The 25,247-nt window shown below is 47.0% G+C and overlaps 1 protein-coding gene across 10 annotated transcripts in view; it reads left to right on the top strand.

The window, feature by feature from the left end:
* The window catches only part of ank2b (ankyrin 2b, neuronal), a 153,441-nt gene that overhangs the window by 53,655 nt on the left and 74,539 nt on the right, over nt 1–25,247 (top strand). For 5 of the 10 annotated variants that reach the window (XM_068599597.1, XM_068599602.1, XM_068599601.1 and 2 more), the window contains exon 1: nt 3,518–3,987. The exons of 2 other annotated variants lie outside the window; for them this stretch is intronic. In XM_068599597.1, the coding sequence (XP_068455698.1) occupies nt 3,859–3,987 (129 nt within the window). In that variant the 5' untranslated portion in view covers nt 3,518–3,858. Of the gene's footprint in view, nt 1–3,514; nt 3,988–25,247 lie in introns of those variants that run through there. 3 more of the 10 variants (XM_068599604.1, XM_068599603.1, XM_068599594.1) reach the window with 2 other exon arrangements.

Here is a 25,247-nt window from a genome sequence, read left to right as displayed (position 1 = left end):
ATATCGTCCATGCTTTTTAAAAGGTGGATCCCCTGAAAGCAAAAGGTTGTAAACCATGACACATATTATTTTAATGTGCTAACCTTGTTATAGTTTGTTCCAGTGCAGGAGTGTTGTTATGATTCTAGTCGCTTGAAGTTAAGTTGTTTGCACACCGTCCTCTTCGAGCAGGAAGTGGACGAGCGAAAGGTTTGTGTGATGAATAATGTGTGAGGCCGCGAGTGAGCAGCCATGGATGATGTCATCAGGACCTCGGGGGAATTCTTGGACGGAGGGGCGGGGCTCTGATGGATAGCACCTCCCCCCCACCCTCACACACACACACACACACACACACACACACACACACACACCTCACTTGCTCCCCCCTCTCCCTCACCCTTTTGTGTCCACTATCAGTAGAGATGGGAACACTTAATAGTTCAATTTAATTCATTCATTCTCCATCGCGTCCACCCCGCCCGCCCCCTAACACACACACACACACACACACACACACACACAGAAGCACCACCCCTAGTTTCTCAGTGTGTGTGTTAATATGTGAGATCATTAGTTTGTACTAATGAAACCCAAGGGACCGGGTTAACCAACACACACACACACACACACACACACACACACACTCACTCTCTCACCCCATGGAGAGCCTTTTCAGTGACTACGCCCCACACCCTTGTTGCTAGGCAATGGGCAGCAGCCGCTGCGCGTTACTCTGAGGAAGAAGAGGTTTCAAACGACTCTGGTGGTGGAGCGACTCTAGACTCTGGTGGTGGAGCAGCTCTAGACTCTGGTGGTGGAGCGACTCTAGACTCTGGTGGTGGAGCGGCTCTGGTGGTGGAGCGGCTCTAGACTCTGGTGGTGGAGCGACTCTAGACTCTGGTGGTGGAGCGACTCTAGACTCTGGTGGTGGTGGAGCGACTCTAGACTCTGGTGGTGGAGCGGCTCTAGACTCTGGTGGTGGAGCGGCTCTAGACTCTGGTGGTGGAGCGACTCTAGACTCTGGTGGTGGAGCGACTCTAGACTCTGGTGGTGGAGCGACTCTAGACTCTGGTGGTGGTGGAGCGGCTCTAGACTCTGGTGGTGGAGCGGCTCTAGACTCTGGTGGTGGAGCGACTCTAGACTCTGGTGGTGGAGCGACTCTAGACTCTGGTGGTGGAGCGACTCTAGACTCTGGTGGTGGAGCGACTCTAGACTCTGGTGGTGGTGGAGCGACTCTAGACTCTGGTGGTGGAGCGGCTCTGGTGGTGGAGCGACTCTAGGTTCTGGTGGTGGAGCGACTCTAGACTCTGGTGGTGGAGCGGCTCTAGACTCTGGTGGTGGAGCGACTCTAGACTCTGGCGGTGGAGCGACTCTAGACTCTGGCGGTGGAGCGACTCTAGATTCTGGTGGTGGAGTGGCTCTGGTGGTGGAGCGACTCTAGACTCTGGTGGTGGAGCGACTCTAGATTCTGGTGGTGGAGCGGCTCTAGACTCTGGTGGTGGTGGAGCGGCTCTAGACTCTGGTGGTGGAGCGACTCTAGACTCTGGTGGTGGTGGAGCGGCTCTAGACTCTGGTGGTGGTGGAGCGACTCTAGACTCTGATGGTGGAGCGACTCTAGACTCTGGTGGTGGTGGAGCGGCTCTAGACTCTGGTGGTGGAGCGACTCTAGACTCTGATGGTGGAGCGACTCTAGACTCTGGTGGTGAAGCGGCTCTAGATTCTGGTGGTGGAGCGGCTCTGGTGGTGGAGCGACTCTAGATTCTGGTGGTGGAGCGACTCTAGATTCTGGTGGTGGAGCGACTCCGTTGGTGGAGCAGGTTGTGTGTTGCATTGTGTGCAGGTTGTGTGTTGCATTGTGTGCAGGTTGTGATTGCTATGGAAGGTGGAAGCAGCTTGCGGTCCTTTAATCTCAGACCCTCAGCAGATTACGAGTACTACGCCGCCTCTCTGGGCCAGATTAGGAAGCAGGAGGATTTTGCTACGTTGAAGCAGGACTTTACTTTCCATTGAAACCAACCAGGTTCAGAAATATTCTGGAGTCTTTCACCTGAAGCTCTTTACATCGTCTGCTTGCTTACATCTATCATTGTAATAAAAAAAGGAGGAAGAGATGTTGAATTTAGATATTATGGCAAACTCAAAATAAAGTGGCCGACCTTTAAGGTCTTCCATCTGAGCAAGACAAAAGAAAGAAGACAAAAGAAAAGTAAAGGACACGTTTTACAAAACAACACCTTCCTTCTACAATGATTTAGTGTGTCCATACCCATCATGTCCTAAAATGGCCTCTAGCCTTGCAGGCAATACATAATACAAATGTTTACAATACCTTTTTTATTGTGGGAAAATATGCTGAATGTTGTGATAATGTAATCAGTAAATACTGATAGGGGAACACAGCATTCAGTTTAATGTTTCCCAACCTCTGGGTCAGGGACACACAAGGGTCCAAAGAATCATGTCAGGGTCCTAAACACTAAAGTATACATGTTTTACCCTTATGTTTATAAAACGTCTCGCTTGTGCGTCTTCTGTCATCTCTTCAGGAGAAGCAAGCCTTTAATGAAACATGCTAACAATACACATTTAGGAATGAGCAGCATTCACTATGTGGACTTCTGCTCCTGGTCCTTTGTGTGCTGGATCATTTTTATGAATTGTAATGTTGAGTCAAGCCATAAGGTGGCGCCATGGTAATGCAAAGCAAAAAGGGTGAGGCTTTGGAAAAGATCAGCGTTTCAATGGGAGGACTTGATGTGGGGCTGGATACCAATGGAGGCATGTCTGTGTTCATGGTGGGTCTGCACAGAGACGCAGCAGCGCATGAAGCAGTGGCGGCTTGTGGATGTAGCGCGTGAACACGGCAGAGCGCGTGGCAGCAAAGTCCGGTCAGCAGCAGGAGGGGCGATGCAGTGATGCTTCATGTCATGCTCGCAGTACAAGACAGACTGTATTATGAACACGTGCTGCAGGTTCCACGCCCTCCAGACACACAATAGCTGCATCCAGATATGGATGAAATACTCTTGCAAACAGCAGGTTCACAGATCATGTTTTTGCACATTTCATGCCTCGACCCCTTTTCCACCTAAATTTACAGTTTCATACCGTTTTACCATTTTCATGACAAATGAAACCTTGTCCTCAAGGAAAACAAGACTTCTGTGTTTTTCTGTGTGCTGGCTCTGGAGCTGTGAACTCTCCCAGCAGCACTGACGCAGACCGTACCATTCCAGACCTGCTGATAGGGATGCTGCAGGCGCTGACTGGAGTCCAAGCCCCCCTTTGACTCGGTAACAGTGGTACCTGCCTTGCTGTTTTTCAAAGGACCGTCACTGATGCTTCCGTCTTGTATTCCCACCCACACACGGTTCCCTCTAACTCCTCCCTCACTGTAATCCCCACACCCCTCCTCCGTTCTCCCTCCGGCTACATTACGAGTGGGGAAGTCATGCAATTGAGAGTCCAAATAAGAGGCTTCCCAGGTTCTATAGCATCTGCTGCTACCTCTGCAGCCTGAGCGCTGAAGGGAGGAGCTCTCTCCTCGCCTCTCTGCCTTTCTATTGGTCTCCTGTCTTACCTCTTGGTGGTACCGGCCCACCCCTCCTCCCTCTCTCTATTCCTGTCTCAGATGCAGTTACCCGGGCAGCAGGGAGGGAGGCTTACACTCACTCTCTGCATGCGTAAGGAGAGCTGGTGAGTGAGAATACTCGAGGATATCAGCACTACGTCCATCCTCCTTTCATCTTCTGGTGATTGGTCCTTTGGCATAAAAACAAAGTCAGCTGGCATCTTTGCCAATGAGAAAAGCGTTTTTGGAGGCCTTCCGAAAGTGATTTCGAAAGCTAGTTTTCTTGGAGCTGTGAGAGGGCAACCATGGCTCACGCCGCGGCTCACATTAAGAAGGCCAGGTCCGAGATGGACCAACCTCCGGACCTGAAGGCTCTGGAGAAAGCCAGAGAGAGAAGGAAGCGTTCCCGGGAACGGGCTGAACGCAAGCGCAAGGTACTGGGCCGACTCATGGAATCACCCACCAATTCATCTGCGCCCGCTTTGTGTGACTAATCAGTCTTTTACTGGTTACTGCATCCCACTTCCTGTCATCCCACTTCCTTGTCATCCCACTTCCAGTCATCCCTCCATCAAAGTCTCACTTCATCTTTACTGAATGGAGAGGACTTCATCAGATCCATTATCAAAGACAGTGGAAGAGTTTTCTGACCAAAGACGACCATGCCTTCATCTTAACAGCCCTTCCTGCGTCATCATCGTGGCATCATATTGCATCATCGATGGAGACACTCTTTGTTTAGGTGGAAAGAAAACTCTACAAGACGCAAGATCTAAAGCATCGAGCTGGCCGTGGCCGTAATGACTGCACTGTCCTCATGTCATCTTAGACACTGCTGAAGGATCCTCTCAATCCATCCTTCATTCCACCGCTCACTCTGTCATCATCACATGACCTCTGCACAAGGCATCGACCCCTCAGTCAGGGCTGGACCTCCCCAGGGTGGGCACCGTTCCAACACACTCCCACAGCCCAATACCTACAGATACCTCCGCTGTGCCTATAGACGCTCCTACGCAGCTCAGTGTGGTGCATTGCTGGGCTGCGCAGTGTGCTCATGTGTTTGCTTGTGGAGAGACACGTCCACTCATGCACACAGAGCCCTGAGCTGTGTTTATCTGTGAGGTGTGCTGAGATGTATTGATATAGCTCCATATCAGGGACTTCTATCCGCCCACATTCAGAGCAGGGTTACTGCTCCTCATTGTTTCGGCAGCACACAGGCACTGATGCACTCAGAGATTTAGCACTGTTAGGTGATGTTACATATTTAGATGTGAGTAAGTTTTAATATGTCGGGAACGGGAATCCCTGTCATATTCTAACTTGTTGTGTTTTAAAAAAAGAGACACACCTGCTAGTGAAGAGGGATTGGCTTGGATCACTGCATAGTGCATACTGCTGTCGTATGAAATGGAAATAAATGGAAAAAATGGAAATGGAAATGGAAATTAAGGAACGCTGGTTAGGTTAGAACTATGGAGGGAATGGGCTTCTCTGTTATATTTAATAAGTGTCTTACAGTGAGCCAGCATTGCGCTACAATGATATCTGTGAGCAGAACATTCTCCAAGATAACCATAGTGTAGTGAGAAGTGGACTTAACATGGTTTGTGTATTGCGGTTGTGTATTGCCTTGAGTTCGACATCTGGGCTGTCGCCACATTTGGAAGTGACACAAGAGGGCGAAGCTAAAGAACTACCCAAAGCTGGGGACTAAAAATGTCACAATTAACTTTCTATGAAGCGGAAACACAGTGAAAGGTTTGAAGTTGTAAGACAAAGACACGAGCAACTCAGACTGGACATCGCTGTGGTATAGACCTGTCAATCACAAGTTAACCCCGCCCTTAAGCGTTCTCGGCTCTATTTGACTCTAAGGCACAAGTAATGCTTCTGATAGAAACCATCAAAATAACTTAATAACTGAAGCTCAGTCATGACCTTTGTTCATGTTCGGGTAAAGAGCTATTGTGTTGTTGTGTTGTTGTGTTGTTTTCTCTGTCTCTTGCCCCTTCAATGCACTGCATGGGAGATTATAACATGGGATTATTACTGTGCACGCTCTCTCATCCTGTCTCTCACTTCCTCTCAACACACACGCACACACACAAACACAAACACACACACATGATGAATAGTTTCTATTTGGTGGATTGTGCACTCGCTGCCAGAGGACAGACCTCTACGTCACAGCAGCACACGGTTACCACACGGCTGCTTTAGCACAGTGGTCAGGAGATTTACCCATGTAAACATGTAACCATGTAAACATGTAAACATTTAACCACGTAAACATGTAACCACGTAAACATGTAAACATGTAAACATGTTACCATGTAAACATGTTACCATGTAAACATTTAACCACGTAAACATTTAACCACGTAAACATGTAACCATGTAAACATGTAACTATGTAAACATGTTACCATGTAAACATGTAACCATGTAAACATGTAAACATGTTACCATGTAAACATGTTACCATGTAAACATGTTATCATGTAACTATGTAAAGATGTTACCATGTAAACATGTAAACATTTAACCACGTAAACATGTAACCATGTAAACATGTAACCATGTAAACATGTTACCATGTAAACATGTAAACATTTAACCATGTAAACATGTAACCATGTAAACATGTAAACATTTAACCACGTAAACATGTAACCAAGTAAACATGTTATCATGTAACTATGTAAACATGTTACCATGTAAACATGTTACCATGTAAACATGTTATCATGTAACTATGTAAACATGTTACCATGTAAACATTTAACCACGTAAACATGTAACCATGTAAACATGTTACCATGTAAACATGTTATCATGTAACTATGTAAACATGTTATCATGTAAATATGTTATCATGTAAACATGTAACCATGTAAACATGTTATCATGTACACATGTAACTATGTAAACATGTGATCATGTAAACAGGTAACCATGTAAACATGTGACCATGTAAACATGTAACCATGTAAACATGTTATCATGTACACATGTAACTATGTAAACATGTTATCATGTAACCATGTAACTATGTAAACATGTGATCATGTAAACATGTTATCATGTAAACATGTAACCATGTAAACATGTTATCATGTAAACATGTTATCATGTAATCATGTAAACATGTAAACATGTTATCATGTAATCATGTAAACATGTAATAATGTAAACATGTAAACATGTTATCATGTAATCATGTAAACATGTAATCATGTGGGCGTACGTCTTCGTGGCAGAAGCATGTCGTTATGAAGGCCGGGGCTGGGTGTCTGCTACGTCGTCATGGTTTCACAGTGGTGCTCTGAAAGTCCAGAAGATGTGTTGGAACATCTCCAGGGTCCTGAGGAAGACTCTGGTATTGAAATGGAATGGATTCTCTGAATCAAAATGGTCTTTCGTCTATTTATTCTTGCAAGAAGGAAAAGTATGCACAGCCACTCAGGGATTCAATGAACCAACAGTCACAGCCCTCTTTAGTACATGAAGGTCACACCTTCAAGCCACATGAAGCAAAGGAAGCACTGAGTACAGGCCCATCTTTGACCTTTTGTCCCCTGATCCTTGAGATCAAAGAAGTCACAAATTCCCTTTGCCTGGGAAGTCAAACCCCCATCAGTTCACGAACTCCCCAATCTGTTTACGACCCCCTCATATACATACACAAGGAAAACAGTCCTTTGTTCTCCTTTCCCCCTCCCCCATTTGGTTCAGACCATCTTTGAGGAACATTGAACTCAGTTTAGACTATCTTCACATAACATTGCAATACTATATTTTACCATTGCATGATGCCTTCCAGTGTGGAGTCTGCTTGCTACTGAAATAACAGATCTTCTTCTCAGTGTCTAACCTCTCCTGAGGGACACACTGCCTCTTGTAGATGTTGTGATGCTTCTATCAGTCCCAGCTGAGAAGACTGGGAAAGCGTTTTGAGGTAATGTTGAAGCATGTTGGCCACACCCTAATTTGTGATGTCACAGCAGGTGTAATCAATTATCTGTCCATGAACTAATGACCTATAAAGCATCTGGAGAATAAAATGTGTTTGGTCTACATTTCTAAAAGCACATTAAAGGCAACATGTTTAAATGTGTAATGTTCTCAACTTTTAATGAAATCGTTGCTGAGGGACAAAATATTTGATCTTTTCAGTATATTCAGTAGTACTATTCAAATCCCACATATCATATGATAAGATATTGTATTGGTACAATATTTGCTGATACTATTGATTCAATGCAATCAAAATAAGGCGTCAGAACGTCTGTGCAGACCTTGTGTGTGTGATGCTAAAGCTCCTGTGAGTTAGCCTCAGCGTGGTGAGTCCGGCTTTAAACTGGGGACACTTCCTGTGTCGCTGTTCTCTCTCCACTGCGTCTCTGTGGATCAACTATATTTCTCTTGGGCGTGGCTGTAGCTCAGCGGAGTGAGTGGTGGTCCCGTTGCTACAAGGTAGCTGGTTTCATCCCCTAATGTGGAAGTGTTGCTGAGCAAGGCACTGAACCCCAGCGGCCTCCCTCACCAAGGATGGGTCACATGCAGGGAAGAAAGTCCCCAATAAAGTATAACTTCTTTCTATTTGATTATGATCATCATTTGGTGTATCTGCTAACTTTGCTAACTTGTCATTTGGTAAATGTTCAGCCCGAGCTAAAAGATGGAATAACTGAGCTGCTTTCTTTAGTGAAGCTGCTGGTTGTTAGCTAGCTAACAGGTGGGATAACTAAGCTGCTAGTTGTTAGCTAGCTAACAGGTGGAATAACTAAGCTGCTGGTTGTTAGCTAGCTAACAGGTGGAATAACTAAGCTGCTGGTTGTTAGCTAGCTAACAGGTGGTTAGGTCAGCTAAAGATGCGCTAAACTCTGCCATATTTATTTCAATCTAGAAAGACTTGACCTCAACAGACATGTTGGTCATTATATATGATCCTGTATTGCAGGAAGTCCATAACCAGCTGGTTTCATAAGCTGATACCCTCACACACTTATTGGACTGGAAGCTCTTACACAACGGTAGTATTCGTAGTGACGAGTCATTTTCCTCCTGTAAAATATTAGAATAATTCCTGTCTTCATTTCTCTTCTGGCAGCATGACTCAACATTGATTACATATTCGATGGAGAAAATGCTTTGTCTCCATCTGTGTGTTTTTGTTCGTGAGGGAGGCTCACACCACAACAGGATGGCTTGGAACAGCTGATCCTCCAAACTAAAAGGATGTCCAGGCTGACATGTGGTGGAGGAAACATTAGAGGTTCACCGGACACTTTAGAGCGAGATAATATATCTATCTCATCATCTTAAAATCCTCTTTGTGCATTTCAATGACATCTTACTCACTGTTTGTTCAGTCTCTCTCACACTGCCTTTGCACTTGGTCCAGCACTGCAGTGTAATTCTGATAAGTGCATCTCCTCTGCAGGTGTAACACACCCAGAAAAGCTGCAAGGAGACGACCCGTCACCTTCACCCTGTTATCTCTTTCCCTCCACCGTATCACACCTCCTCCTTCAGTAGGTCTTTCCTCTCTTCCCTTGTGTTCTCTCTATCCGCTGTCTCCATCTGCAGAACAGCAGTACAGCACAACTGTGAAATGCACATTCACGTTTGATGCATCGTGAAGTCGGCCTCAGCGGATGTGTGCCAGTGTCTCCGTCCCCTTCACAGTAGCTGCTCCATGGCAGACATGCACATGGAGCAGCTATCGTTTCATTTACCGACCGGTTTGGTGTCCATCTACAAACCTGCAAAGCTGAAATGATATGTGTAGTTTTGGTAAATTAATTCTCAATTAAAGTATGAATTGTGAATATCTACTACAGTTTTGTACCTCTAATACTATTGTATACCTTTAGATACAAGTATTGCACCAACGGAGGAGTATTGTTTTCGTTGTATTAGCTGTCTCACTAATGATTTGCAGTATGCTCTGTCTGTATATAGAGTGGGTGTTTGGGTGGGAGGTTGCATAGAAGTAATTGCTTTTAACAGTGACCCATACATCTACTTATCCACAACTATTTCTTCTATATTGTAGTTGTACTACATGGCTTATGAAGGGATATCAGGATTAGGATCAGCAGATCTAATACTGTATGAAATAAAAGGAAGAAAAACTTAATGGTGACATTGACCAAATGTATGTTGTGTATGCCCAACACAGTGATGCGATCGTTCCAGTGTCTTCAGGGCAAAATCCTGCTTCTTACTTTTGTTTGAGAAATCATTTCTGCATCCGCATGAGCGAGAGGAGCTCTCAAATGCAGTTGCCTTGACTACTGTGCCAGCTGTTCAGCTGAAAGCTTATTTTACAAACCTGTTTGGCTCTTACATTTCATACTTAATTACTTGATCGACTCACCCAGGGGAGTTGTACGGAAATGAATTGAACAATTACATAATTCCACCATAATCTTCTCCTGCCTCGTCTTTCTGTTGTCTGGCTCTTTCTTTTCGTTTCTTCTCTCAAAGTAACAGGAAGTTGATGGTACTAATCCCTGTTGGGCCCCAACGCAGTAGTAATTTGCTATCTTTGCCATGCTTGTTTTTGTGTTTAATGGAGTGCCTTTCAGTCCCAATCTTTCCAACGTATTAGTGGTTAGGTTTTGAGTTAATGGACTTTTTTTGTGAATAGGCTTGATTTACTATTTGCAGACTTGATGCGAAACGTACAATTGAAGTATATTACACACTATTTAGTTCAGATAGACTTCAAAGCTGTAGAAGAATCATAAAGAGAAACAGAAGTAGACCAATCATCAAGTTGACAGGCTCACCAGGTGCAGCATTGGATGTGTGACTCATTAGAACAGCTGTGATTGACCAAGTGGGCACTTTGTCTCTCCACCTTCCAAGAGCCTTCTAGTATGGAGGCGTTGCTGAGAAGAACAAACGCAGGAAACGTTGACTGACTGGTGTGTTTCACTGGTTAATGGGGCGTTTTGTATCACTGTAGTTGATCACTTCCAATAGCCTGAAGGGTTAGATGTCTATATCAAAACATTTCTGTTAAAGTAGCCAACCCACGTAGGGGTCAGTGACCATATTTGGTCTTTTGACTTCAGTCTGCAGTCAAAAAATAAGACTTTTGGGGAAACTTCCGGAAAAGCTTGTTTTTAGACCTTTGAATCAACGCCTATTTCCCCAAATTAGCCAACGATTAAAATACATCTGTTGTTGTCTAAGCTGTTTTGGTTGGAAAAACGCAAGCAAACAAAAGTCGGTGGGATTTGGGTCATCATCCTACAGAGCTAACTAGGTATTGATGAACATTTTCCAATCCCAAGATATAACGAAAATATTGTCAACTAGTATCATTGCACAAAGTAGAATGTTGAATGATTGATAGTAAACCTTGTTAGAGTTTTACCCATCATACAAAGCTGTGAGTGCAACATTTGTATCATTCATCATTTCAAGACATCAAAGAAATGGATGCAGCTTGGATACGACAGCAGGTTGTGTGACCCCTCTCAGTCTACCTGAGACGGGTCACATTAGCCTTAAGATGTGGTTCACAACATGGATGTATTAAAACAAACATGGATGCTGCTTCCCGGCGGCCAATTCATTGCCATTAAGTTGCTTTAAATAGCTCCGTGTGGGCTCACTGCTCAGCTTCCTGTTGTACAACCAATTCATTTGGAGCACACTGAGGCCTTCAAGTCACATAACTGTTGGAAAAATAACTTTTCAAGCATTCTTTTCTTCCGTGGTAGAGTACTGTAGTCATACCTCAGCCTCCTCCCTCTTTACATCTACAACACCGTTGGATGTGCGCTGTGGAGGTCAGCAAGCTTGGTTTTCAGAGTCGAGTGTCCTGAGGCAAGATACTGAACCAACTTGCTTCTGGAAGCTGAACCATGAGTGTGTGTGTGGTGTGTGTGTGTGTGTGTGTGTGTGTGTGTGTGTGTGTGTGTGTGTGTGTGTGTGACAGACTGTGTGTGTGTGTGAGAGAGAGTGAGTGAGTGTGTGAGTGAATGATCACATTAGCATCCAATGAGCCGTTTCAGACTTCTCAAAAAAATAAATTGCTTTAGAAACGCGAGCAAAAAGTATGCTTTCTTCTTCATGGATGATTTGACTGCTGCTCTGACCCCAGAGCGTTACATTATTTAGCTGTCCTGCTGGCTCTTGTCTGTTTTCACATCTAATCTCAGGCCACAGCTGGTTGCTCAACTGATGCAATTTAGGGGGAAATGTTAGTGGACGTTAATCACTGGCTTCACCAACCCCCACTCACCTCCTTTCCATCGATGATTTATCCTCTGATCTGCCCGAGGTTTACACAGAATATGTTCACAGTGTGTTTTTGACGTCCAATCATTGAACTACAGAAATCTTTTCTGGTAATGGTTTGACTTCCGCAGCCTTTTTTTGTTTGCATTGAAGTGCTTTACGGGAAACTTAGTCCTTGTATGTGACTAAATGTACCGTTGGAGAAAGCTTTTGTCACCGTTTGGTGCTGCATGAAACAGATCATGTACATTTAGTTCTGGAGTATAAAAAACGGACAATAACGTATCACGTATCAATTTGGATTTTTCCAAAGACACAACGTCTCGTGTTCTAAGGTAGAACATGTAGAACATGTCCTCTTTGCTCTCGGAGGCTTCATGATGCCGCACCACAAAGCCCCACTCATGGGACATCATGTTGAGCATGCATCACTGTTTGATGCTGAACTGGGATTGGCAAAATCCTGGATTAGAGCATTTATAATCTGGTTGCTGAGGCAGTATGGGACTCTGCAGCTCGGGAGAGTTACCAATCATGTCGCAATGGCAACCAAAAGAGGGAGAATCCACTAGGAGAGTAACACACGTCAGGGTAACACACGTCAGGGAACACACGGCAGAGTAACACAACAGAGTAACACACGGCAGAGTAACACACAACAGAGTAACACACGTCAGGGAACACACGGCAGAGTAACACAACAGAGTAACACACGGCAGAGTAACACAACAGAGTAACACACGGCAGAGTAACACACAACAGAGTAACACACGTCAGGGTAACACACGGCAGAGTAACACAACAGAGTAACACACGGCAGAGTAACACAACAGAGTAACACACGGCAGAGTAACACACAACAGAGTAACACACGTCAGGGTAACACACGGCTTAAAAGCTCTGTACAGTGAGCTGCATCCTGAGCGTTCTCGGGTCAATTTAAAGCGACGCTCTCTCATTCTTGTGCCTCTCTCTGGTGTCAGCAGAGGACTCCAGCTCTCCATGAGGTCTGGCTGTGTTCAGTTTGTGTCGTCAATCTGTGAGTTCTACATTTGAAATCCATGGAAGCAGTGTGTGTGTCAGACCCCATGGCCACAGTGGGGTGGTGTAGTTCAGTGTAGCAGATGATAGCGTGGCTTAGTTATGCAAGGGGAAGATCACCCAAAGGAGCTTAGCTAGAGCGCTATGTGCCTAAACATCTTTTCAGAGAAGTCAAGATTTAGCTACTTTAGGTCTTAATGGACAACACTCACTTTTTGGAATTTGACCTTTGTGATTTGGCGATATATATGAGGGGAAACACATGTGTAGGCCATGAACAATCAGGGACACGTGGGCGTGGCTGAGGGCAGGCGAAGGGAATGAAGCGGTCAGGACACACACACACAATCAGGGACAAAGCGTGCAGGAAGTGCAGAGACACAGGAAACAAGAGACAAACTACAAAATATAACCGGAAGCCACACAACATCATGACAAACATAGCACATTTTTAAATGATTTGCCTCATTGTATTTCTTGAGAGTTTCCAACATGTGGCCAAGAACAACACATGAATGGTCATTCACTGTCCCAGTCCAATAAACAAGTTGCAATACAAACACTGACTGAATACTTTCTGTAAGTCACAGTCTCTGAGTTAGTGAGAGCCAGATGGTCAACAAATACTAGTTCAGCTTTAAATAGATAGTCCAGAAACAGTTATGGGATTGGACAAGTGGGCTGTGTCCACAGTGGACCCTGACGTCAGGGCAAGTGGACTGTGTCCACAGTGGACCCTGACGTCAGGACAAGTGGACTGTGTCCACAGTGGACCCTGACGTCAGGGCAAGTGGGCTGTGTCCACAGTGGACCCTGACGTCAGGACAAGTGGACTGTGTCCACAGTGGACCCTGACGTCAGGGCAAGTGGGCTGTGTCCACAGTGGACCCTGACGTCAGGGCAAGTGGGCTGTGTCCACAGTGGACCCTGACGTCAGGGCAAGTGGACTGTGTCCACAGTGGACCCTGACGTCAGGGCAAGTGGACTGTGTCCACAGTGGACCCTGACGTCAGGACAAGTGGACTGTGTCCACAGTGGACCCTGACGTCAGGACAAGTGGACTGTGTCCACAGTGGACCCTGACGTCAGGACAAGTGGGCTGTGTCCACAGTGGACCCTGACGTCAAGGCAAGTGGGCTGTGTCCACAGTGGACCCTGACGTCAGGACAAGTGGACTGTGTCCACAGTGGACCCTGACGTCAGGACAAGTGGACTGTGTCCACAGTGGACCCTGACGTCAGGGCAAGTGGGCTGTGTCCACAGTGGACCCTGACGTCAGGGCAAGTGGGCTGTGTCCACAGTGGACCCTGACGTCAGGACAAGTGGACTGTGTCCACAGTGGACCCTGACGTCAGGACAAGTGGGCTGTGTCCACAGTGGACCCTGACGTCAGGGCAAGTGGGCTGTGTCCACAGTGGACCCTGACGTCAGGACAAGTGGGCTGTGTCCACAGTGGACCCTGACGTCAGGACAAGTGGACTGTGTCCACAGTGGACCCTGACGTCAGGGCAAGTGGGCTGTGTCCACAGTGGACCCTGACGTCAGGGCAAGTGGACTGTGTCCACAGTGGACCCTGACGTCAGGACAAGTGGACTGTGTCCACAGTGGACCCTGACGTCAGGGCAAGTGGGCTGTGTCCACAGTGGACCCTGACGTCAGTAGAGTAAATTACTCAGCAGTTTGACCAAATGGATGGAGCAAGGGAGTTATGGGAAAGTAGAGGCAGGGATCATTCAGATCAGTCAAGACAGAAACACATGTGAACCTCAGGCACAGCGAGGTGCTGCTATGAGCTGCCATGAGCTGCCATGAGCTGCTATGAGCTGCTATGAGCTGCCATGAGCTGCTATGAGCTGCTATGTAGTGCTATGAGCTGCCATGAGCTGCTATGAGCTGCTATGTAGTGCCATGAGCTGCTATGAGCTGCTATGTAGTTACCACCTGGAGACTGAGCCTGTGCTTCATATCAGGAAGCTCTTTTCCTTTCTCCACTCATTATGCTTCTGTTGGACCTTTGAGCTCTGTGGGTGTCTGGTCTGCTATTTTAGGTTCATCATCCCTCCACACAACAGTTTCTGTCGTGTGTGTGTGTGTGTGTGTGTGTGTGTGTGTGTGTGTGTGTGTGTTGTAGTGTAACTGCTGCATTTTTATATCCAGCTTGATTTTTTAATTCTAGTCATATGCTTTATTTTCATAAAGAATACAAATAATAAGAATCAAATCAAATTGCGACATTCAAATTTTAAGTTGACTTGAACCATGAATTTAAAGAATCATGACCCGCCTTCTCTTCACCACCAGCCAATTACGTTCAAGATTTAGTGAAATAAATGACGTAGTTATGAGCAGTGAATGTCAGGGTCGAGACACCAGCGTGTGTCCGTGTACCTGTACCAGGTATCTGCACCTGTACCTGTACCAGGTATCTGCACCTGGTACAGGTACCAGGTATCTGTACCTGGTGCAGGTACGAGGTATCTGTACCAGGTATCTGTACCTGTACCAGGTATTTGCACCTGTACCTGTACCTGGTACAGGTATCAGTACCGGTACCAGGTATCTGTATCTGTACCAGGTGCTGGGGTCTAAATGGTAAGAAGCTGTTAGCCTCTCTGTAGCCAAACCTCTGTTACCTTCTCCTCCTCTTCCTTCTCCTCCTCCTCTTCCTTCTCCTTCTCCTCCTCTTCCTCCTTCTCCTCCTCGTCCTCCTCTTCCTCCTCCTCCTCCATCACTGCTGTTACTATGTCACATGTCAGCACCTCAACACACTGAAGGAAACATCTCCAGGTCCTTCATGTTGTAGCAGAAGAACAATCCATGCAGACATCTTTTCTTTTTAGAATCTGTGTTTCCATAGCAACCTGGCCTCCAACTTCTATAATTCATGATTTATGTTATTTTTTCACAGCATGTTACTCAGTAACCTGTTCCATCTGGACAGATTATACTCATTAATACATCTACACGCTTCGTACTGCATGGTTCATATTTAATCCCAGATAAGTGTGACATCTGGGCACCAGTTCAGCTTTAAACTAGTGGTGGTAGTAGTTATGTTAGCGTTTAAATATCGGTGATTAGTACCTAAAATTCAGAAAATATTGAACACAATTGAAAAAACAATGTATTATACACTTTGTTAGCCTCTAGCTGCTCCTGTACGAGCCTCTGAATCCCCTTTAAACCTCTCTCCTCCCTTTCCCCTGCCAGTAAACCCCTTCAAACAACTACTGCGCACACACACACACACACACACAGCGTGAACATACAGCAATACAAGTAGCTTTAGCGCTCCTTCCTCCCGCAGCCAGTCAGCCATATGGTCCATCCCAGATTAAAAGGGTTTGTTGTCTATGCCCCGCCCAGTGGATTACCACAGAGGGACCACAGGGAGGGAGGGGGAGGGGGGAGAGGAGGAGGAGGATGAGAGGGGGAAGAGGAGGAGGAGGGGGAAGAGGAGGAGGAGGAGGGGGGAGAGGAGGAGGAGGGTGGAAGAGGAGGAGGAGGGGGGAGAGGAGGAGGAGAGGGGGAAGAGGAGGAGGAGGGGGGGAGGAGGAGGAGGAAGAGGGGGGGAGGAGGAGGAGGGGGGGAAGAGGAGGAGGAGGGGGGGAGGAGGAGAAGGGGGGGAAGAAGAGGAGGAGGGGGTTTCTGTGGGCATTGTGGAGACATTGTTTAAACTTGGGACGATTTCCAGCATCTGACCTTTGTGTCTTCAAAGCACACAAACACCTCGGCCTCTTTCTGAACTAATTGGATGAGCAGAAGATTCTGTTTGGAGGGAAGATGGAAGGAGACGTTAAGTAAATTACATCCAGGAGAAGGTTAATGAAACTAAAAAGACACCGTTAGGTCACACAGCAGTGGAAGGCCGAGCCTCATTGTTGGCATTGTATGCTGCTAAACTGAAGTGGTGAGTGTGTGTGTGTGTGTGTGTGTGTTATCCTCTTCACCTTAACCTCTTAACCTCTTCACCTTAACCTTTTCACCTTAACCTCTTTACCTTAACATCTTCACCTTAACCTCTTTACCTTTACCTCTTTACCTTAACATATTCCCCTTAACCTCTTCCCCTTAACCTCTTTACCTTAACCTCTTCCCCTTAACCTCTTCCCCTTAACCTCTTTACCTTAACATATTCACCTTAACCTCTTCCCCTCAACCTCTTTACCTTAACATATTCACCTTAACCTCTTCCCCTTAACCTCTTTACCTTAACCTCTTCCCCTTAACATATTCACCTTAACCTCTTTACCTTAACCTCTTCCCCTTAACCTCTTTACCCTAACCTCTTCCCCTTAACCTCTTCACCTTAACCTCTTTACCTTAACATATTCACCTTAACCTCTTCCCCTTAACCTCTTTACCTTAACCTCTTCCCCTTAACCTCTTTACCTTAACCTCTTCCCCTTAACCTCTTTACCTTAACCTCTTCCCCTTAACCTCTTCCCCTTAACCCTGCAGCGTTCCAGGGTCTCACTGCTCTTCTTGGGGTTTTTCCATGAATGTTGCCACAGACTGCATTTGTAATAGATCAATCATCAGTATTGTGATCGATCACAACACTGATGATCGATCATCAGTGTTGTGATGGATCATCGGTGTTGTGATGGATCATCAGTAATGTGATGGATCATCGGTGTTGTGATGGATCATCGGTGTTGTAATCGATCATCAGTAATGTGATGGATCATCAGTGTTGTGATCGATCATCAGGAGGCCTCCATATGAATGACTCAACAGACATTCATTAAAATAAAAAGATGAAATTGCCCTTTAATTGGTATTTTTCTGAAGGCATGATTCCTTAAAGATCTGAAAGAAGAACTAACACATTGTTCCTCTAACAGGTGAAACATGATATCACAGCACGAGCTGCAGCTCATGTGGCTGGATGCTTTGTGAATAATCCCAAAATAAAAATCATAGTTGATGTTTTTCTGAGTAAAAGGATTTGAAGTGGACCAATGTGACCGATGGTCAAGTTTCTGGCTCTTCATGAGGCAAAGAACTCATGATTCTTGCTTTTATTTTCTCTTCTCTTGACTTTTGCATCGCCCCCAATGCTTTCTGTTCTCCTCGCCACTAACCAGCTGCTGATGTGATCAGATATGTTAAATGTGATGATTATGTGCGTTCCTACTCAGTTCATATTCATTCATTCACAGAAAACTCCAAAGCCTTCTTGTGCTGTCTGGTTCTCAACAATGAGCAGTCTTTCTCCCAGGTCAACACATTCAGTAGTTAACATAGCTTAACAGTAAAAGTATTGTGCTTGAAGAAGGCAAAGAGCACGAGGACATTCTCCCCCCCGACGTCTCTCACACTCGCTTGTGTACGAGCGTCTGACGGGACGAGACTCTGACATGTGGAGGCCGCGGGCCTGAAGTCTGCAGCTCTACTGGACGGCTCGGTCATCAATAGCTGTGGATCAATGGCCAGGAAAAGGTCTGTGTGAATGTCATCTGCATTCAGTCCAACTGAATCAATACAGCTGTGCTCTGGGCCACAGCCTGACACACATCTGCTTTGAATGCTCCATCAGCACGAGGTGCAGTCTGACCAGAGCAGGCTGCTGCTGCTCTCTCACCACCACCACCACCACCACCACCACCACACCACCACCACCACCACAGCACCACCACACCACCACCACAGCACCACCACCACACCACCACCACCACAGCACCACCACCACCACAGCACCACCACACCACCACCACCACAGCTCCACCACCACCACAGCACCACCACAGCACCACCACACCACCACCACACCACCACCACCACAGCTCCACCACACCACCACCACCACACCACCACCACACCACCACCACCACACCACCACCACCACAGCACCACCACCACCACAGCACCACCACCACAGCACCACCACCACACCACCACCACAGCACCACAGCACCACAGCACCACCACCACACCACCACCACCACAGCACCACCACCACACCACCACCACAGCACCACCACCACAGCACCACCACCACCACAGCACCACCACCACCACCACCACAGCACCACCACCACACCACCACCACAGCTCCACCACCACCACACCACCACCACAGCACCACAACTATTACTGGTAGTATTACTAGTAGTATTACTGGTAGTGTTACTGGTATTACTAGTAGTATTGCTGGTATTACTAGTAGTATTACTAGTAGTATTACTGGTATTACTAGTAGTATTACTGGTATTACTGGTAGTATTACTAGTAGTATTACTGGTAGTATTAATTGTAGTGTTACTGGTATTACTGGTAGTATTACTAGTAGTATTACTGGTAGTATTACTGGTACTGGAGTGTTTTAGTGTCTCTTTTGGAGTCAGAAGTGCTTGGTTTTGATAAAGATATTCTTCTACATCATCGTTCCACGTCGGCCTCTCGTCGGTCCTTGCTCGCCCCTCCCGTGTTGGCCTCCCTCTCCTCTGGACATAGCTGGTGGGTGTAAAAATAGCCGGTTGGGGGTGTTGGTCAATGGAACAGTGAGTAAGAGCTGCACTCTGCTGGAGGTGGCGGCGCGACAGAGACGGAGGCCAAAGGGAAGTGCGGTCGGGTCTGAGGGGTCGGCCCCGGATGCTCGCCGGTTTACGGGGGAGGGGAGTGGGAGTGGATTACCAGAGAGATTAAATGAGCTCACTGGGATTCCCATACCTTGGGATGGGATGGCTTATAAACCTTGCAGCATGGGCAACGCGGCCATGTGTAAGGTGTGTGGCTCGGACAAGGGCCTGAGGACCGGGAGCCAGTGCTACCTGGACCACGATGCTTTGCCAGACGTCTACTGTGTGCAGCACCTTCCTGAGCAGCCTGCACTGACGCCGGTAAGAGTCACAGCAGCTCCTTCTAGCACGTTTTACACACCAGAAGGTTCGGATTCATCTGTTCAAAGCACACACTTGGAAGTACGTGTCAGAGATCGCTTTTGAAGCTGAAGGTATTTTTTATTTTGGGCACAATCGCGATGACAGGACTGTTTCTGCGTCTTTCACGACGCTCCACTTGCAGCTGATCCATGTTTCTGTTTTCATGGAAAGCTTCTGGACGTTCTGACTGCAGTCGGTTCTGTTGGTGCTGACGGTATCGGCGTGAGCGGGATGAGCTCCTTTAGTCTGTAGAGTTCATGTCATACGCGTTTCCAAAAGAGATTTCTCGAGTTTTCACCTGACTTTAAGGTGCTGGAACTTTCTTTCTTTAATCCCAGAGTTGCACCTCAATGACTTCGCAGTTTAATATAAAAAAATGTTTTAAACTCAAAGCTTGATCAGCTCATGTATGAGTTCAAAGTGTTTCGGTGCATCAAAGGGCATCAGCAGTTTGATATATTGTCTGTGGATGCACCAGCATGACCATGGAGCAGTGCACGCACACGGCCTGCAGGCTTCATCAGTGTGAACGTCTCACACTGAGGCTTTGCATGTTCAAGACCTCAGGAGCTCGTTCTGTCTGTGTGAAGACACTCAGGGAAACACTGCAATGTGTTACCTCACAGGAGCTGTGTGTGTGTGTGTGTGTGTGTGTGTGTGTGTGTGTGTGTGTACTACGTCAGTAACAGTCACTTTCTTCACATGAATCAAAACAGGAAGTTATCGTTGGTCTAGGCACACTTTACTTATTATACTACACTTTATTTTACACTTCACTGCTACTGTGGTTTCTTCTGGACGTCTTAATATGCAAATGTTTCTAGCCCATTTCCTCCTGGAAGATAAGAAATCAATGTAAACATTTGCGATGATTCCTAAAATGAGGGTTTTCACAATTTATAGTTAATCAGCTAAAACAATCCAAATGAACCAGACAGTCCAATAAATAGATTGTAAATCTCAACTCCATAATAATAATTTCCGTTCAGAATGTTCTCATGTCTCATGCCACCAGCTTGTGGTCCTCCGTCTGGTTCTGGTTCCCAGGAGAACAGACCGTCACGCTCCGGGCGTCTGACAGCGACGCACACGGACTTTCAGCATCTGTACGAGACGTCTGATTATTAATACTAATACATTGTCGTGTACCGTACAATGTGAAGACATCCTCACAGTTGTGTTGCGCGTTGGATGCTGCAGGTCGAGACGACAAAGGTGTAGATGTGACCTGACGGCTCAGGAGGCTGCAGGCGCTGTGATTGGCTGAGCAGCAGGAGCTGCTGGCCTGCAGTGACCCGGCAGCTTCCAGCTGAGCTCCTTTACCTCAGAGGATAGAAGAGACCAAGAGAAACAGCAGCGACACTGAGTGTTCAGACGAGTCTCATCCGGAGCGCTCGGCCTTCAGCAACGTCCTCCCAACGACGAGCTGGAGAAAATATGCAAATGTTTAGTGATATTATTAATATAAGGCTGCATGACTAAAATTTAGTAGTGCTTTTTTAGTGAAGCATTTCATAGTAAAAAAAGAAAAACAGCTTTTTATTTTGCTAAATGTGGGATTTTGTGGATGTTGTTGTCATCTCAAACGCTGGTGTGTTCATGCACTAATGTGTGCAAGGCAACCAAACGGACGGAGCTTTTAATATCACACACACACACACACACACACTCACCAAGGGAGAGGTGCAGTTGCTAGTAAACAGAGACGCTGTTATTCTGTGTAGACAGCTAGGAATAGAATGTGCTGCTTCAATCAAATGGGGAACAAGGGCACAGTTGCAATTAGTGTGTGTTTGTGTGTGTGTGTGTGTGTGTCTGTTCTTATGTGGGTCAAATGGTCCTGTTTAAGCTGTGATATGAATGTTTTTAGTTGATTCAGTGGGTTCAATGTGTGATATTGGTAAATGAGCGGTGTATTCACTCCGTGTTCACTCTCTGCTCACGCTGTGCTCACTCTCTGCTCACTCCGTGTTCACTCTCTGCTCACTCTCTGTTCACTCTCTGCTCACTCTGTGCTCACGCTGTGCTCACTCTCTGTTCACTCTCTGCTCACTCTCTGCTCACTCCGTGTTCACTCTCTGCTCACTCTCTGTTCACTCTCTGCTCACTCTCTGTTCACTCTCTGTTCACTCTCTGCTCACTCCGTGTTCACTCTCTGCTCACTCTCTGTTCACTCTCTGCTCACTCTCTGTTCACTCTCTGCTCACTCTCTGCTCACTCCGTGTTCACTCTCTGCTCACTCTCTGCTCACTCCGTGTTCACTCTCTGCTCACTCTGTGCTCACTCTCTGTTCACTCTCTGCTCACTCTCTGTTCACTCTCTGCTCACTCTGTGCTCACTCTCTGTTCACTCTCTGCTCACTCTCTGCTCACTCCGTGTTCACTCTCTGTTCACTCTCTGCTCACTCTCTGCTCACTCCGTGTTCACTCTCTGCTCACTCCATGTTCACTCTCTGCTCACTCTCTGCTCACTCCGTGTTCACTCTCTGCTCACTCTGTGCTCACTCTCTGCTCACTCCGTTCACTCTCTGCTCACTCCGTGTTCACTCTCTGCTCACTCTCTGCTCACTCCATGTTCACTCTCTGTTCACTCTCTGCTCACTCTCTGCTCACTCTCTGTTCACTCTCTGCTCACTCTGTGCTCACTCCATGTTCACTCTCTGTTCACTCTGTTCACTCTCTGCTCACTCCGTGTTCACTCTCTGTTCACACTCTGCTCACTCTCTGCTCACTCTGTGCTCACTCTCTGTTCACTCTGTTCACTCTGTGCTCACTCTGTGCTCACTCTCTGTTCACTCTCTGCTCACTCTGTGCTCACTCTCTGTTCACTCTGTTCACTCTCTGCTCACTCCGTGTTCACTCTCTGTTCACACTCTGCTCACTCCGTGTTCACTCTCTGTTCACTCTCTGTTCACACTCTGCTCACTCTCTGCTCACTCTCTGTTCACTCTCTGTTCACACTCTGCTCACTCCCTGCTCACTCTGTGCTCACTCCGTGTTCACTCTGTGCTCACTCTGTGTTCACTCTCTGCTCACTCTCTGCTCACTCCGTGTTCACTCTGTGCTCACTCTGTGTTCACTCTCTGCTCACTCTCTGCTCACTCCGTGTTCACTCTGTGCTCACTCTGTGTTCACTCTGTGTTCACTCTCTGCTCACTCTGTGCTCACTCCGTTCACTCTCTGCTCACTCCGTGTTCACTCTCTGCTCACTCTCTGCTCACTCTCTGCTCACTCCATGTTCACTCTCTGTTCACTCTCTGTTCACTCTCTGCTCACTCTCTGCTCACTCTCTGTTCACTCTCTGCTCACTCTGTGCTCACTCTCTGTTCACTCTGTTCACTCTCTGCTCACTCTCTGCTCACTCTCTGCTCACTCTGTGCTCACTCTGTGCTCACTCTCTGTTCACTCTGTTCACTCTCTGCTCACTCTGTGCTCACTCTCTGCTCACTCCGTGTTCACTCTCTGTTCACACTCTGCTCACTCTCTGCTCACTCTCTGCTCACTCCATGTTCACTCTCTGTTCACTCTCTGTTCACACTCTGCTCACTCTCTGCTCACTCTCTGTTCACTCTCTGTTCACACTCTGCTCACTCCCTGCTCACTCTGTGCTCACTCCGTGTTCACTCTGTGCTCACTCTGTGTTCACTCTGTGCTCACTCTCTGCTCACTCCGTGTTCACTCTGTGTTCACTCTCTGCTCACTCTCTGCTCACTCTGTGCTCACTCCGTGTTCACTCTGTGCTCACTCTGTGTTCACTCTCTGCTCACTCCGTGTTCACTCTGTGTTCACTCTGTGCTCACTCTCTGCTCACTCTCTGCTCACTCCGTGTTCACTCTGTGTTCACTCTCTGCTCACTCTCTGCTCACTCCCTGCTCACTCCGTGCTCACTCTGTGCTCACTCTGTGTTCACTCCGTGTTCACTCCGTGCTCACTCCGTGCTCACTCCGTGTTCACTCTGTGTTCACTCTGTGTTCACTCCGTGTTCACTCCGTGCTCACTCTGTGTTCACTCTGTGTTCACTCTCTGCTCACTCTGTGCTCACTCTGTGTTCACTCCGTGTTCACTCCGTGCTCACTCCGTGCTCACTCCGTGTTCACTCTGTGCTCACTCTGTGTTCACTCCGTGTTCACTCCGTGCTCACTCCGTGCTCACTCCGTGTTCACTCCGTGTTCACTCTGTGTTCACTCCGTGTTCACTCCGTGCTCACTCTGTGTTCACTCTGTGTTCACTCTCTGCTCACTCTGTGCTCACTCTGCTCGGCTGACTGACAGGGCCTTGCTGTCATGGTTACCTCCAGAGAGGGCAGTGCTTGTCACCATGGAGACCGGGCGGGGCGCTGGTCCTCATGTGTGCAGAGGATGGGAGGTTGTTTCCATTATTCATGACGCTCTCCTCAGAAAGACAGGGATGTGTTCAGTGGATGTTTGATGAGCTATGAAGTAGGAGGAGCTTCAGGAGGTGAAGCCCTGGAGGTCTGGACACCTCAGGAGCATCAGCAGCAACATTGAGGAGTTAGAGAAAGGATAAATTCCATGTTGGATCAAATAACTCAGATGTGTGTGGTGAAAGGAGCAGGAAGCAGTGACCTTCATGGCTGACTGAGCTTCCTTCTGACTTCTCTGTTCGTTGCAGACTCAAACACGACCTTCATGTGACGGCAACGGGCTTTTCTGTTGTTGATGAAATTCTAAAAAATGTGCCATCAAAGAGAGTAACAAACTGACTAATCTCCTTATGAGCAGAGTTATGAAAGAGTTTCTGTAGGACGCTGGCGGCTTCCTCTCCAATAGGAAGCACCATCCATGCTGCTCTGAGTGTCACTATGGCAACCAGCCAGTTGCAGAATGATGATGAGGGCAATGTCTCCTCAACATGTGACTGCATCTCTGGAGGGATGTGAGGATCTGATCAGACAGGTTTGATCGGGAAAGTGGCTGCTTTGTGCATTGCTGCTAGAAAACAATGCTAACTCTGTAACAACATGTATGAGGCTGTACGGATGAGTCTTTCCAGCCCAGAAAAGAGCCCTCCTGGATGCCAGTGGAGAAAACATGATGAGGGCTACATAGCTCTCTATGGTGCCCTGCCAGTGGAGAAAACATGATGAGGGCTACATAGCTCTCTATGGTGCCCTGCCAGTGGAGAAAACATGATGAATAAGGGCTACATAGACCTCTATGGTGCCCTGCCAGTGGAGAAAACATGATGAGGGCTACATAGCTCTCTATGGTGCCCTGCCAGTGGAGAAAACATGATGAATAAGGGCTACTTAGACCTCTATGGTGCCCTGCCAGTGGAGAAAACATGATGAATAAGGGCTACATAGACCTCTATGGTGCCCTGCCAGTGGAGAAAATATGAGGGCTACATAGCTCTCTATGGTGCCCTGCCAGTGGAGAAAACATGAGGCATAAGGGCTACATATCTCTCTGCGGTGCCCTGCCAGTGGAGAAAACATGATGAATAAGGGCTACATAGACCTCTATGTTGCCCTGCCAG

This window comes from Clinocottus analis, unplaced genomic scaffold, assembly GCF_023055335.1.
Source record: "Clinocottus analis isolate CAN_PGR_092001 unplaced genomic scaffold, fCliAna1.0.p SCAF_49, whole genome shotgun sequence".
Taxonomy (NCBI): domain Eukaryota; kingdom Metazoa; phylum Chordata; class Actinopteri; order Perciformes; family Cottidae; genus Clinocottus; species Clinocottus analis.
The sequence above is the reverse complement of the archived record's forward strand: the minus strand, read 5'-3'. Positions and strand labels throughout refer to the sequence as shown.